Source organism: Erithacus rubecula, assembly GCF_903797595.1.
Source record: "Erithacus rubecula genome assembly, chromosome: 3".
Classification (NCBI taxonomy): domain Eukaryota; kingdom Metazoa; phylum Chordata; class Aves; order Passeriformes; family Muscicapidae; genus Erithacus; species Erithacus rubecula.
Window position 1 is genome coordinate 135,528,581 of NC_136689.1, and position 14,945 is coordinate 135,543,525.

Consider the following 14,945-nt stretch of genomic DNA (forward strand, 5'->3'; position numbering starts at 1 on the left):
CACGGAAACAATAACTCATCACTGAAGCATATCTTCAGATGCTCTGTGCAACTGCCTTATCAGGAAGAACATTACATGCTTCTAACTGCATTGTTATTAGATTAATTGATTTTTTTCCCTCTTACTTTACAGTTAAAGACATAGAGAGAAGAAAAGACACAAATAAATCCAAGGTGAAGGATCCAGAAAAAACAAATGCGAGTAAACCAGCTCCAGAAGGTCAGATCATAACGACTTATGTGATATTCTGAAAATAATCAGCTTCTTTATTTAACTTGGCCATTGTAGAGATTTTCTGTAAGTCAGTACTTGTCATCTGGTTCCCAGGGTTAAATTAAATAGAAGGGAGAAACCAGTATTTTCAGAAATATTGAAGGGTTGCTACAGAGGTGTTGCTTTTAGTTCTGTGTTTTACTTTACTTTTTTGTTAAGTCCTAAATGCCATTATGAATAGATGAAAGGAATTAAAAATAATTTAAGGTAATACTAAAATTATTAAAAGCTGCTTGTACTTCCCCACTGGGTGCACTTTGCATAGTGGAAGAATCATGCAGGTGTGTGTCTATGCAATAACTTCTTATCTTGGCTGTAAGACAGACTGGCAGTATTAATTTCCACCTTAAGTCAAATTAATACTAGTGTATAATTAGCCATGTAATAACTTGGTAAGTCTATCCTAGTGTAGGTTGTATATATGAAAACACTTGAAACATTTTGAGGGAGGGGAATAAAGGAGTTAATTTTGTCCTGTTGCAAGGAGCCAATCTTCTGGTGAAATGTGACACTGCTTGCCATGAGACATTTGCCTAGTACAGATGAAAATCTATTTCAAGCTTAATATACAGCTCTATTTCCTGTTTTTTGTTAATTCAAATAGCATCTTCTTTATGAAGTAACCCCAACAGTAATTATTCCATTCAGTGGTTATTTATGGTATGCAGAACAAGAAGAGCTTGGCATGACCTTAAATAGTCTCTCTGTGAATGAACTGGACAGTTTCAAGGATCCTATTTTCCCCTTCTATATAAATCTGTCTCCAGCAATGCAAATATCAAAGACCTCACCCAAAGCTCCTTGAAGCCCATGCAAATTTTTCTTTGGTGGGTTTTTATTCTTACCACACATTTTGTGTCATGTTGTCTTTGTTAACACTGTGCAAGTTTGTTTCCATACAGCATTTCTCAAACCAAAGCACCCTTGAATTCCATGGGGTGCATTGGAAGAATGTTAGCTGGTGTTTGCAGCACTAAAGAGACAAGTTGTACCTGCTAGTGCAGGCAGGGTAGTGGATAGGTGATCCTTCCTACATCATGTCTCAAGGAAGGCTGCACTGGAAGAAATGACAGAACTGAGAAGGAAAATGTGATTTGCTTTCTTAATGAAGGACAAGTGATAAAAGTTGAAGGAGGGATAACTGGGTTTGTACTTGGAAAATGTTGATTAAATACAGACAGAGGAAAGTGTCTGCCAGACTGCAGGAGAGAATTTCTGCTTTTTTCATGCTGTAAGGGCAAAAATACAATTGGCAAGAGGAGCTTGGATCTGCTGTCTCTCCCTTTTTAGGATTCATGTTTACTTTTGAAGCCTTTAGTTTAGGCACTTTCCTCATCCCTGCACCACTTTTTGCTCATCTGAACTTCTTCAGTTGTATCAGGGCTGTGTATAAGAGAACAAAATACATCTTCATCCAGCACTTGTGAAAAGATATTGCCTTATAGTTACTGTAGATGATTTTAGTAGAAAGCTGCAGTATTCATTTAAAACTAAGGCAAAAAAAAGTTCTCCATCAGCAAACCTGATCATAAAAAGAAAAAAATATTATGCTAATTTTTATGAATTCTTGTTTATCCCTATTTCCAATTCATCTATGTATTACTATAAAGTAACAGACTTTTTTCCTCTAGTATAGCTATTGCAATTTTCTCTGCTTTGTGCCGTATAATGATTATTCAAAGTGATGGAGATTGCAACTGAATTACTATAGTGGGAGTAGGGTTAGATTTCAAGTGAAAATGTTGGGCAAAAATAACAGCATCAGCAAAAAATATATAGCTGGGGTAGAAGTGAATTCGGAACTGATACACAGATAGTAATGGTATCAAAACTTTCTTGATTTAATATATAAACACTGTTCCAACTCCAATTGAAATTGGATCAAAGAAATAAAGAAAAGTCTGAAAGAAATGGATTAAAGAAATAACTGCAAAATTTTACAGCAAAACCATGAATAGTAACTTGATTCTCTGCAGATGTTTGATAGGAAATTATTTGAGTACAACCTAATGAATTCAGGCCAGCATTTAATTGGTTTCATAATCATTTAGTGTATGGCTAAATTTGATAGATTTAAAAGCAACCCTGATAAATTCTGTGTCTGTTTATTTTTGGTCAAGTTGGTTAGACCTTGGGAGTTTACACTACAGAAGAAATTATTACAATCATAAAATCAATAAGGTTGGAAAAAAACCTGCAAGATCCTCAAGTCCAGTCTTTGACCTAATACCACCATGTCCACAAAAACATCTCATGAATGCCACATCCATTCAGTTATTGAATCCTTCTGTGGATGGTGACATTTTTACCCATAAGAAGAGTTGAAAATAACCATTGTCCAGACCGTTACTGTTATGGTTATGGCTTCTGCTCTTGTCTTGAGTAAAGGAGCATAATCCCCCAGTTATTAACATCAAGCTTTGTTGTAAACAGGTGTCTTCTATGAGCATGTGCACACCACTTGTTACAGAATGCTTACTGTAATGATACTGATGCTTCTGTAAACCAGAAAATCCCAAAATCATTGTTTTGGGACTAGTAAAGCACATCAATGTACTTGTCAGTGAGTATGAAAAAAGAATGTGAACTCTAAGTATTACAAGCTCCAGGTTGTGCATTATGGTAAGTCATGTATCCTGCTGATTGTCCTGAAGGGCAGTACAGGCACATAATCATGTAAACTTGTTTGTAAATACTTAGTTAATATCTCTTCATTGGAGTATACAATAGGCCCCAGAAATTTCTCTTTCAGTTTCAATGGGACAAAGGTTTCACCATAACCCTTCTGCTCCTAGAAACCAGCTCTTTGCAAAGAAATGAAACATGTAAATACATGTACTCATGATTCTAGGTAATTCCAGAGCATTTCACTCTTATTTTCATCTGTGGTTTGGAGGGTTGTTTATGTAGTAGTGTCTGCTAATTACCAACTAAGGCTGTGAGCAGTGCTGGGAGATGTAAATGCCTTCTCTTGAAGTCCCAAATCTACCTTCTTCTGTCCTTAAATTAAATTATGAGGGTTTTCCTCTGTCTTTATGGAACTCTGTCAACATCTTGCATGGCTTGCTAGAAAGCAGGTTCAACAAACTAGATTAAAATGTCACATCTATTCTGTCCTACTCATTCAAGTAGTTGAAAAAGATTTACTCCTTTTCTGCTGCAAGTCTATGCTCTTATTGCAATCCAGCCTCCAGTGTGTATCCAGTAATGTCATGGTGCCAGATTAATTCAGGCTTAATGTCTAGCACTCATCCATCAAATACTCACTTTATATTTGATTTCCAGAAACTTTCTGTAATTCTTCTGCATGACTGTTTTCAAGTCTTGAATCTCCTTTCCATGTTTTTGAGAACTTGTCATTTTTCAACTTAGTGATTTATCATTGCTGTGCACACTCATAACAATGTCAGAAGCCTTTTCTCTTTCTGTCTGTTGAGAAAAAGCTCACAGATGCAGCTTCTTTCAGCATGCACTGATATTTGAGTGCTTGTACCCTGGCTTCTATCCAACTCCCTCATGTACAAAGCTCTTTTCTGTACAGTGACAGGGGTTAATACATTCTGTGCCTTCTCAGATGTTTTACAGTTTCTCAGAGAGCTTTTATGACTGATTCTCTAATCAAATCCCTTTGGGGAGGGGAGAATCAGTGCTTTGACTATATCCTCTGGCAAATATATGGCTATATCTTTCTCTGCAGAGTATTTCTCCACGTATCTGAACTGGGTTTAGTTACCTTTTTCAATACAAACAACAGAACACTGAGGCCAGTTTTATCTGTTGACACGGTTGGGGGGAAAGTTTAGTTGAGAGGTGTGGTGGTTTAGTGTAGGCTAGCAGCCAAACTCCCACCTAGCTGCTTGCTCATTCCTCTCCCCCACAGGATGGGAGTGAAAAGAGGAAGAATAGGAATGAAAGAGTTCATAGGTTGAGATAAAGACAAGGAGACTGCTTACCAGTTACCATGGTAGGCAAACAGAGTCAAGTGGGGGAAGATCTACTTAATTTGTTGCCACTTAAAAAATTTGCTAGTGTGGGTAGTGAGAAACAAGAGGCAAACATTAAAACAACAGCTTTCCTTTCCATTTTCCCAGGCTCAGCTTGACCTCCTCCCAGACTCCTCTCCTCCTCCCTTGTTATCACTGCAAGTTACACTCAGTCCAAGTCCCTTCAGAGAGGAAGCAAGTGGTGCAAAAGGGCTGTTGAGAGGTGGTGATCTGGCCATAGTGGTCTCTGTATTCCATTCTTTTCTTCTCCATGTTCATCGTCCACAGGCTGCAGAGAATATCTGCTCTGCTGTGGAGCACACTCTCCTCTGACCTTGGGGTTCTCTCTACTATTTCTCACTCTTTCTAACTCTCCTTCAATCTTTGCTGGGCATTTCTTTTTCCCTTTTTTAGATATCTTTTCCCAGAAGTGCAACCACCTGTCCATGGGCACTTGGCCCCTTTTCAAAAAGGCCACCCCTGCTGCCTCCATCCTGTCAAACCTGGCCACAAACACCCAATACCAAAGGTGCTTCATTAGTTCTTTACTAGAGTAAAGAATTTGACCTGTCCTGTTTCAATATTCCCTTATGCAAATCTCAAATCAAGATGATTTGGGACAGCCTAGGGCATGTGTGGGTCAGGTTTCTCTTCTGAATCAAGTATCACAGGTTAAGCCTTACATAGTCTGTAGACATAAAAACAATGAGAAATAAGCTCCCATAAAGGACTGTGATTTATGTATCACAATGTTAGTTACTTTCTCATTGTAACGTGCTTGTAAGAATCATGCAGTGAGTATGACTGGTTAGGGAGGTCAGGAATCTTCACTGCACAGCCCAGAACACCATGGTTTGTTCAACTTCCCTAAATCAAAATTGTTTCACCCCAGAGCAAGCCCATTAGGGGCAGGTGTGGTTTTTTCACCAGTTTCTATGAAAATACAGTGCTGTGGTGCAGAGTTAAAATACCTGGGGGAATTGCAGCTTTTTCAATCCCTTGAGTGCCTCTCTCTGATGGGAATCACCTTTACCATATGCTTGGAGCCAAACTGGTAGAACATTAGCTGAGCTCTCTGGGCTGGTCAGGAGCCAACTGGAAGCTCTAAGAAAATGGGTGTTGCTGCCCAGTTCCCTGCCCAAATGGAATGCAGAGGAAACTTTAGGAGAAATTCATTGCCAATAAAACCTAGATCTGAGTTCCACAGTGTAGAAGAGTGGGACAAGCAGGTAGAAACTTAGGACAGAGAATTTATAACTAATCTATTGTCCGTGAGTATAGAATGGACGACTTGGCAATGGAAAATTTAGGTAGTGGGTGAGTGAAAAACAGCATAGAAATCATACTGGGCTTTAGAGAAAGAAAAGCAGAAGCTCAATATATTGTGCTGTGTCATGCCATACCTTGGTATTATGTGCAGATGTCAGGCTACATTATCTGTATATATGTAATATAACCTGAAATAATGTTAAAAACAGCAAATAGTGACTTCATGTATCCTTGACCAATAGTCCTGCACTGTATATTAATTTAAATAAAAAAGTTGTTGAGGAAGAGGTAAAAATTACCTGTAAGGTTTCCTTTGAAAGTATTTAATATTAGTGACCTTTAATTTAACCTTGTTACTCATATTATTATTGTGTTTGTGGTTATACAGATATATACATATACAAGTTATAAATACGATGGAGAATAGCTGCTCATTTGGTCACAGCTACCTCTGATACATGCTACTCCTACTCTCCTTTTCTTCAATACTCAGTGATATGCAGAGAAAAGATTTTGATTATTTTGTACTGAATTGGGTTTTTAGCATTTTCAGGGTTTAGTATCATAAAATGTTCTGAAAAGAGGCCTGAAGCCATCTGTCATGTGATACCCACCTGCTAAGTAGTAATAAGTATGCCTGCAGTTTCTTTCAGGTGAGTGTGATCTGACAGTGCTCAGTTGCCTGTATAAACTGTGTAGACATATCCAAAATTATTAGTTTTGTGGTAGCATAGTTTTTGATATTTTTTTTTAACTTCTTAATGTGTTGTACATTATTTGTGATGTTATTATTTACTTAACTTCTGCAATCTTTCAGTGTAAATGTTTCTGAACTTTTTTTAATATAATGTATTTTTGATTCAGTGCTATGCATCTATCAGACAATGCAAAAGGCATATCCTTCCTCAAAATGCTATAGAATGCATGTCTGAGGTTTCTGTTAGCTCTTGGAGTGAGGTGGAATCAGTCTTCTGATGGTGATAGAAATGAGAGGTGTGGTAAGCTTAAAAAATATACTGCTTTCCATTCTTCTTTCAAGATTCCTACTACATTTGATGCAAATGAGCTTTGACATTCATAATTTTATAGCTGTTGAATGGCACTATTTAAGCAGGGTAGGAAAAATCCACAGAGAGGTATATTAAGGTACTATTCAGTTGAAGAGACTAATTATCTAATTCATTAACTTGTCTGTTTAGTTAATGTCAGATGCTTCAGTAAGTATTACTAGACAGTGTGAAATGAGTGCTGTGAGGTATTTGACTAAGCCACAGGAATGAATACCTTCTGAACTTCTGCTTCATTGGCAGTGTTTCATAGTTTTACTCACTTCATCCTGGCTAATGTAACTGCAAATGTTGGTTTTAGTCATGATTTTTTTTATTACTCGCTGAACTCCTGGGCTATGGAACTCATTAACTATGACTTTGCACGACCTATAATTTGATTTACTAGCAGGGTTTCCTTGAGCTTTTTGGAGGACACTTTAAGTCTTGATTATGAGCAGCAGAAGAAAGAAATGGCAACTATGCTGTGTGGGTATTTTCCCCCATTGCCATTATGTTCTTCCTAAGCAGTCTTTGTCTTTTCTCAGCTGTTGCACATTTTTCTGCTTCTGCAATCTAAGGGTAAAAGCAAAGTTTGTTGTAAAGTACTTAGTCTTCTATTTTAAATGCTTTTTTTTTTTTTTTGGTCTTGCTTTGGGGACCATTGAACCCTTTATCCCAGGGCCTCAGCACCAACCAGTAGCAAGACTGAGCACACAGTCCCAATAGGTCTGGGGTGATCAAGCACAGGACCTGGCCAAGCAAGTACTAACTAGCCATTTGTGCAGATGGAACTGGTCCTCTTGATGTCTTTATTGTTCTCTTTTTCCATGTGTTCTTCCCCAAACTACCTTCCAATGCTTTTGGTTCCTCTCCTAAATGCATCCTGTTACATCTTGCACAATCCCCAGGTACTTGTTCCTGTGTCTCCTGTTTCATTCCCCCCTCAGCTGTGACCCACCAGTCTCAACCGTACAGACCAAGTTAAGAAGTAACAACAAGTTATCCAAATGTGTTTCTGATTTCAGAAGATGCAAGCAGGATGAAACCTGTGTACTAATTGTTTAGTTTCCGGGTCTATGCTGGAATTGCACAAGAGGAAAACACAAAGTTTCTGCATACATTTTGTTTTCCTTTAGTGCAGTATAATATTGAAGGGTTGCTTGAATCAGATACAAGCAAGTTGACTCCAAAACTAATAGCAGTGCAGTGATCCTTTCAGTACAGCACTCTCCCTGGTGAATGGAATTTCCTGCTCAGAACTAGCTCACTCAACATCTTCTACCTTATTCTCCATTCCAAAGTGTAGAGATAACCCTGGCCATTAGTCCTTTAGCATCAGTTTCTTGATGCTGCAAAATGGGAACATTGCCTACTTCAGAGATAGAAGTCCTCCACAGTATTTAAATAACCTATGTGATAGTTTTCATTTTTGGATATTTGTAAATGAAAGTCTGCATCAGAAAATATATTGAAGTTTAGAACTATTGATTGCATTTGTTTAAATTCTAGGCTACTGCCTACATTTCCCTAAAATATGTCTATGCATAACGCTGAGGCTAATATTTCACCTTTGCAGTGTCTGTAGGGACTATGGGGATGCATTACCTTGTCATGGATGCACATCTGCTGTCATTAGCTTCCTCATGCCTGAGGCCATGAGCTCTGTGTAGGCTGTTACTTCAGGCTTTTTTGTTTTTTGTTTGTTTGGTTGGTTTTTTTTTTTGTTTACTTTTCAGTTCTGTGCTTACCATCTTGACAAATATGTTTGTAGTCTTTAGCAAAAGCTGCCTTTAGGCTCTGAGTGGCATGCAGTGAAATTTTCAGTGACATTTGCAGTGACATGCAGTCCTTTGACCTGATTGTCAATAGCTTTTTTGTGTGTGGTGTATACCTGCTTGTTCTAGCATTTACTAATCAACTAAAACTTATATGAACATAGAAATGGATCTGTTTTCTATGCTTCTTCAAGGGGAGTGGCCCCAGATCCCTATGCCTCCCTTGAGAAGACTGGGTAATGCTTGGATCATGCTCCAGCATTACTAGAAATTTTTGGACCACCGGAAAGCTTTGGCAAACATTATTTTTTATTATGTTCCCCTCACCACCGTGTTCTTCTGATCACTCTGAGGTTACTTAGTTCAGACATTATTTTCTAGACCTGATTTTGGTTTCAGACTCCGTCTCTTTGGCTTTGGACTCAGATGTGTTGCTCTGCCCAACCTTAGCCCAAACAGAGAGAATCCATGATATCTACTATCTCAGCTTCCTCTGGTGAAAGCAGCACCTGACCATCTGAACTTTGCCAATAGGGCTCTCATTTAAATGCCTACAGCCAGTGGTCTCAGTGGTTTCAGTGTGGTTAGATCACCATCCTGATGTGTGCTGAAGATGTGTGCACTGGACCCCACGTAGAACCTGCTCAGCAATCCTGTCCCCATCCATGTTAGGTTATCAGAGCATGGGTTTTTTTGACAGTGATTGTTTTTTAATTTGTGCCAAATGTCATGGCTTTCCATTCTTCCCTGGAACTCCTCATTTTCTCTCTCAGCTTTAGGTGATGAAAATATCTATTATATTAAGGAGATGAAGTCGACTTGTCAGAATATGCCATTGCTCTCTTTGATATGTGAGCTTTGGATGCTGTACCCAGGCCACGTTGGCTTCTGCACTTTTCAGAAGGTAGAATTTGATGAGAGGCATCTTTTAGGTTTCCAAGCTAGACTAAACCTGTGAGCTGCCATGCAGAGCTCTGTATATTAGAAATTCCTTGTTTAATACTGGAGGACTTACAGGAGAACTTTGACACAAGAAAACTCTTGGATAAATGCCTCTTTACTGTCCAAAAAGTTTAGCTCATTTTGCTGTGGATGAGCAATGCTTATTCCAGGAATTCATCATAAGGATTTCTCTGGAGGAAATAGCTTTTGGGTCCTTTGAGTATTACTTGTAACTTGGATTTCATTCTGCAATGGCAGTGTTTCTATGGACCTGGCCAGGGTAATTTGGAAGACTCTTTTTGGTCTCTCATGACTGAAAAACGTGGTGGGAAGTATCAGCACTGACATGGACGGAATTCTTAAGTGCTTTGCCTTTGCCATCATTTGGTAGCTGCTTTGGAGAAAACTAAGCAAGATACATTTAGAGATTGCAGCATTTATATCTACCATCTGGCCAAATTAACTAACACACAAGTGTCTTCATAAAATCTGAATAAGAGAAAAATATACTTTTGAGAGACAGCTAGCTTGAAACCAAAGACCTGGAAATTACAGTGAAGCCTGGAACTGGGAAATGGTTCACGTTGAGTTGTACATTTTGATCCTGACAGAAGAAATTCCAGGGAAGAGTGAGACAGAGAGAGATTGGGAGCAAGGGGTTGACTTTAACATAAAGAAGTCTCTCTTAGTGTTTGTAAGAGACAAACATGTCTGTTCTGGATAGGTGTAAAATGTTATTTATTTGCATTAGTCTAGGTTGTGAGTGCTAATTTGGAGGTAACTGGATGATTTCTTCAATTTGTATGTTCCAGATGACAAACCTTTGCTTTATTCTGAAAATAGAAAGCTTGGTGTTAGAAATGATGACCAATCTCCATTCTTACCAAGGCGTTCCACTGGCTTTATCTCCTGGCTCTGCTTTTCTGTAGGAGGGAATGCATTTCTTCCTGAAAGTACATTAATATCTGGTTAAGGTTGTGTATTACCTCTAATAAGTGTTCCTGGCCAGGTAGAAGCTGGAGATTGGAGAGATTGCCTTTCTGTGATCCAAAATGTCCCTTCCTACGAACTCTCCTTGAATGCATCTGCTTCTCTGAAGTGTAGACAGTGCTGACATTGATATCTAGAGAATCTGTAGTTTGGAAAATGAACAACTGTCTGAGTAGAGCGGCTTACTCTGTCTTGGACCTAAATGGTAGTTTCATTTTTTTTTTCATAAAGTGATCCAGCTCCTGATATCAGATTGACAACTTGATTTAAAAGATGCTTATCCTCATATTTATAACCCTTGAATTATGTTTCTCCTCATATCTGCACAGTAAATGTGGATAATACTTCATAAATCTGAACTATTACTAACTGAAAACTTGTCTGGCCTCTTTTTTTCATTTAGTAGCTTTCCCTAAGGCATTGACCTTTTTTTGTGCAATTTATTCTTAGTTGAAGTAGGAGGCTGCTATTCACATTCTTGAATGATGGATTAATAGAAGCTCAGCTGAATGAATGGCCTTTCATTATCTTCAGGCTGATTTTCATCTCTTCAAGTCATTAGCTCTTGAGTATCCATCCAATCAACAGTGCACTGGCATGGCTGAATTCTGCTGGCAGCAAGGCATGTTCTCAAAAGTCAGATTCAGGGTCTGTGTTGACATGCTTCATTATTGAAACACTTTCATTACTACCCTGCTGAGACATTCCTTAACAGTTCTTCATCATCTGGAAGCATGAATTCAGTCTGAAGTCTGTAGGCTTGCTCAGGACTATGTGTATTCTAGGTGAACATCTTGGTATGTCATGAGTGGTGCTTGTCTTTGATATAACATGGAAGCCACATGGCAACAAGTTGAAACTCCAGGCCACTTTTTTAAACTTTGAAGAAGAAGCAAAAAGAGCTCTGGGGAGGTGATAGCAGACAGATATATTATAAAAGGCTGAAGTGCAAGACCAATAACCTCTTGTAGGAATGTGTAATCATAAAGGATTGATGCATTCCTCAGCAAACTCGTGGATTTGCATATCCTGATGAAGAATCTTCTTTGGTTTGTACTATGATCAGCAAAATGGGAGAGAAAGGTTAAAGTTCTACTATCTGTTTTCAGGGACTCTGAGATGGCCTTGTTGAATACAGCTATAACATACCCAATTTTTGGGTTTTAGTTGCCTGCTGTATAAGTTCCCTTGCAAGGCTGGTCTTTACAGTTCCCCCTTTGAGAGGAGGAGAGTCTTATTTCTTAATCAGTCTCCTTCATTTGTTAAACAGCAAGCCTGAGCTTGTACTGAGGAGAGATTATTTCAGGGTAATTTCCACCCTTACTGCATGATCTGAGGTCTTCATGTCCATTCTGGGTCTGTTGAGGCAGGACTCTGTTCCTGGGCTGTCAGCCCCTTTTCCTGGTATCCTGTGTGCTGGGTAAGCCTTGGTGTTACAGCTGAGATATGTCCCTTGGTTAAAAGGTGCCAGGTGGTAGCTAAAATGGAATTTGCCTGGCTGTGGGGGTCACATTTTCCACCTCAGAGGTATTCTCACCTATCTGTTGGCTGTACTGATCACACTACTCTGCGTGTAAGGAGGGAGTAGTTTCCTTATCTGGCTGCTGAGTTTGGTGTGTGTGTCTTTGGCTCATTATTCTCCAGAGCTGTGGATTCTTGTATTCTGTCCTTCTGGAATACCCAAAGGAGCTTCTGTGGAACACCAGCACCAGCTTGGTGCCTGAGTATATTTAATTTCCATTTATGAAGGAAAGTTAGCAGATTAGGGCTGCATAGAGGTGCAGACATCTATCTCAGAATGAAAACTTGTGTCAGCAGGTCTTTGCTTGAGTTTGATTTGTTTATGTGGTTAAAAATGTGGACTAAAATTTCTGGTCTTTTGCATTGATCTTTCCAGTATGATAAAGGAAGGGAAAACTGTAAATTGTGAGCACAGATGGTGGCTCCTGTGGCCTGTGAAATACCACTCTTCTCTCCATACCCTCAAGACCTTTCAAACTCAACATGCAAGTTTAGCTCAGTGCACAGGCAGGGCAGTGGAGTCAAACACTGCCAGATCAGCAAGGGGAAGCACAGAGTCCTGCCCCAGGCAGGGATGACCCCCGGCACCAGCACATGCTGGTGGCCCACTGGCTGGTGTGGAGCTTGGCAGAAAAAGCCCTGGGTGGCAGGTGACAGGAATGTCACCAAGGAGGCAAACAGCCTCCTGGGCTACACTGGGAAGGAAGCTGTTAGCAGATTGATGGAGGTGATTTTTCCCCTCAGCCCAGCCCTGGTAAAGCCACATGTGGAATTCTGTGTCCAGTACTGGGCTGGCTCCCCGGTAGAAGAAAGACATGGACTTGTTGAAAAGCATCCATGGAAAGGCCATGGAGATGATTGAAGGTTTGGAGCATCTTTCATAAGTGGAGAGGCTGAGGTGGTTGGAATGCTCAATTTGGAAGACAGCAGGTTTGAGAGATATCTTTCCACTGTGTAAAAATACACTCTGGGATGAATAAAGGAGACAGAGATTCTTCTCAGTGGTGTCCAGTCTAAGGACAAGAGGCAGTGGACACAAAGTAACTGTAAGTTATATTTAATCAAAGAAAACACTTATTTTACAGTGAGGATGGTAAAGCAGTGGAACAAGTTACTCAGATTGTAGAGTCTTTCTTTCTCTTGAAGACTCTTTAGCCTGACTGGACATGACCCAGAACAATCTGCAGCTGTTGCCCCTCCTTTGATTAGAGCAGTTTGACTAAACTCCCTTCCCATCTCCACTACCCTGTGATTCTGGGAGTTGAGATTTCTCAGTTAGATATTCACTCAGACACCTCTGGTAGTTAGAGAATGAAAGAATTGCTACTTTCAAGAGGACATGAATTCCATCCTGAATTTTTGTCAACATGTGGCATCCTAAATTAGCAATACTTTTAAAGATCACTGCATATTTGTATTAATACAAGCATGTACTTTGGTTGCATTATGAAAATATTATTTCAAGAACTGCATTAAGTTAATATAAAACCTCAAATCTGGGAGCCTTTTGCACTGTAATTGTATTGCAGCAACCTCTTTTGTATCTAGAAACATTGTCCATAATATCATATATACTTAGATCCATAATGCTGAGCTATAATTTAACTGTGCTGTAGCAGTTTGTTTCAACTGGTTTTTAATGATTTGTGTTAAAACTACTTTCATAAGTGCACAGACTGTTCTCTCAGAAGGCTCTTTTCTGTTACTTTATCTGCTGTGTTACAAGCTCAGGCACAGACCAGTTCCCTATCATGTTTTAGAGGGATTTAGATGTACACCTTAATTAATTTTGAGTATTCCTGAGTACCATTTTTGTCTGAAGTGCTCTGATTAATTGTCTTCTAGACAGCCAAAGAAAACTTTCAGGGATTTCATATATTATTAAAGAAAAAGGAGAAAAATGCCTTTTAAATTCTGGCATATTTGTTACATAGGAATGGTGGATAAATATGACTGCATTAATAAAAGAAATGCAGCTTTCAGTCTTGGAAAATAATTTAGATCTTGAGACAGCTGTTTCATTAAAGAAAATTCAAGAACTGAGAGGAAAGAGAAGTAGAGAGCTATCACTAAAATCTGTAGAAGAGTTTCTTAGGTTTTGTGTGCTTTACAGGAGGATTGCAGATCATCTTCAGTGTGAATTGTGGCTAATTGGATGCAGTATATTGTCATGCTGGGCTTCAGGTTAGGAAAAACTTGCATGTTTGTTCTGTGTTGACATGTTGCCTGTTGGAAGAGAAATTATAACAAATGTTTTAAACTCTCAACTTAAATTCAGGGGAATTATAAAACATATTTTTCTGTGTAGGTACTCAGACCAGGAGTGTTTAGTGTTGCTGTTTGGTAAGCTGCTGCAGATATTGTGTTCTTCAGTTCTGTGAATTAATAATGGTCTGTGAAGAGACATCAGCACTTTCTTTCACAGTTACTTATTTTGTCTCTCAAATTAAGAAGTTCAGATTCAGAAAGAAAGTTCTAGAAGTTTTTCTTGACTAGTGACTACTTTCTGCAGAAGTGAAACTGTCATTGAGTGTGTATGGAAAAGTGCATAGAAAATGGCTCTATGTTTCCTTCTCTCACACTTGAGAATTATCACCAGTATATATAGGCAATTAATGTGTTATCCACTAGTGCTTGGATTTGTTTTGTAGCCTTAAATTCAGAAGGTATTCTATAAATAATATTTAGTAACTGCTGTGTACCTTTTGGAAGCATAAAATTTTTTAACTACAGTATTCACTGTCAAATATGATGTGATTAGACACAACACATTCAGTAATTCTTAATATTCTAACTCCACCAAATAGCAAATTTGTAGGCTTGCCAGTTGGGCTATATCAGTTTCCTGGAGAGGAATAAGGCACATGGAAAAGGGCTGGCTGATTTTTCTTTTTTCCTAGGGGCCAGGGACAAACTTCTAACCTTGTTGGGCAGCTGTTTAAACCTAATGTTCCAACATTTGAGTCCTTCAAATTCAAGCTATGGTTGGATCTAGTTTAAAGAACAGCAGTTATGTTATATGCATTTGTCTAGTCCATGGGCCTGACATATGGGATGTGTTAAAGTGAGGTCCAAGTGCAAGGATGATATCACCAGCACAGAACAGTAATATCAATGTCAGAAGTGTGGACTAGTGAGTTGCT

General features: G+C 38.9%; 1 protein-coding gene across 2 annotated transcripts in view; it reads left to right on the top strand.

The window, feature by feature from the left end:
* Positions 1-14,945, top strand: part of COL14A1 (collagen type XIV alpha 1 chain) — a 109,536-nt gene that overhangs the window by 13,151 nt on the left and 81,440 nt on the right. For both annotated transcript variants that reach the window (XM_079300104.1, XM_079300105.1), the window contains exon 5: positions 133-219. In XM_079300104.1, coding sequence (XP_079156230.1) covers positions 133-219 — 87 coding nt within the window. The remainder of the gene's footprint in view (positions 1-132; positions 220-14,945) is intronic.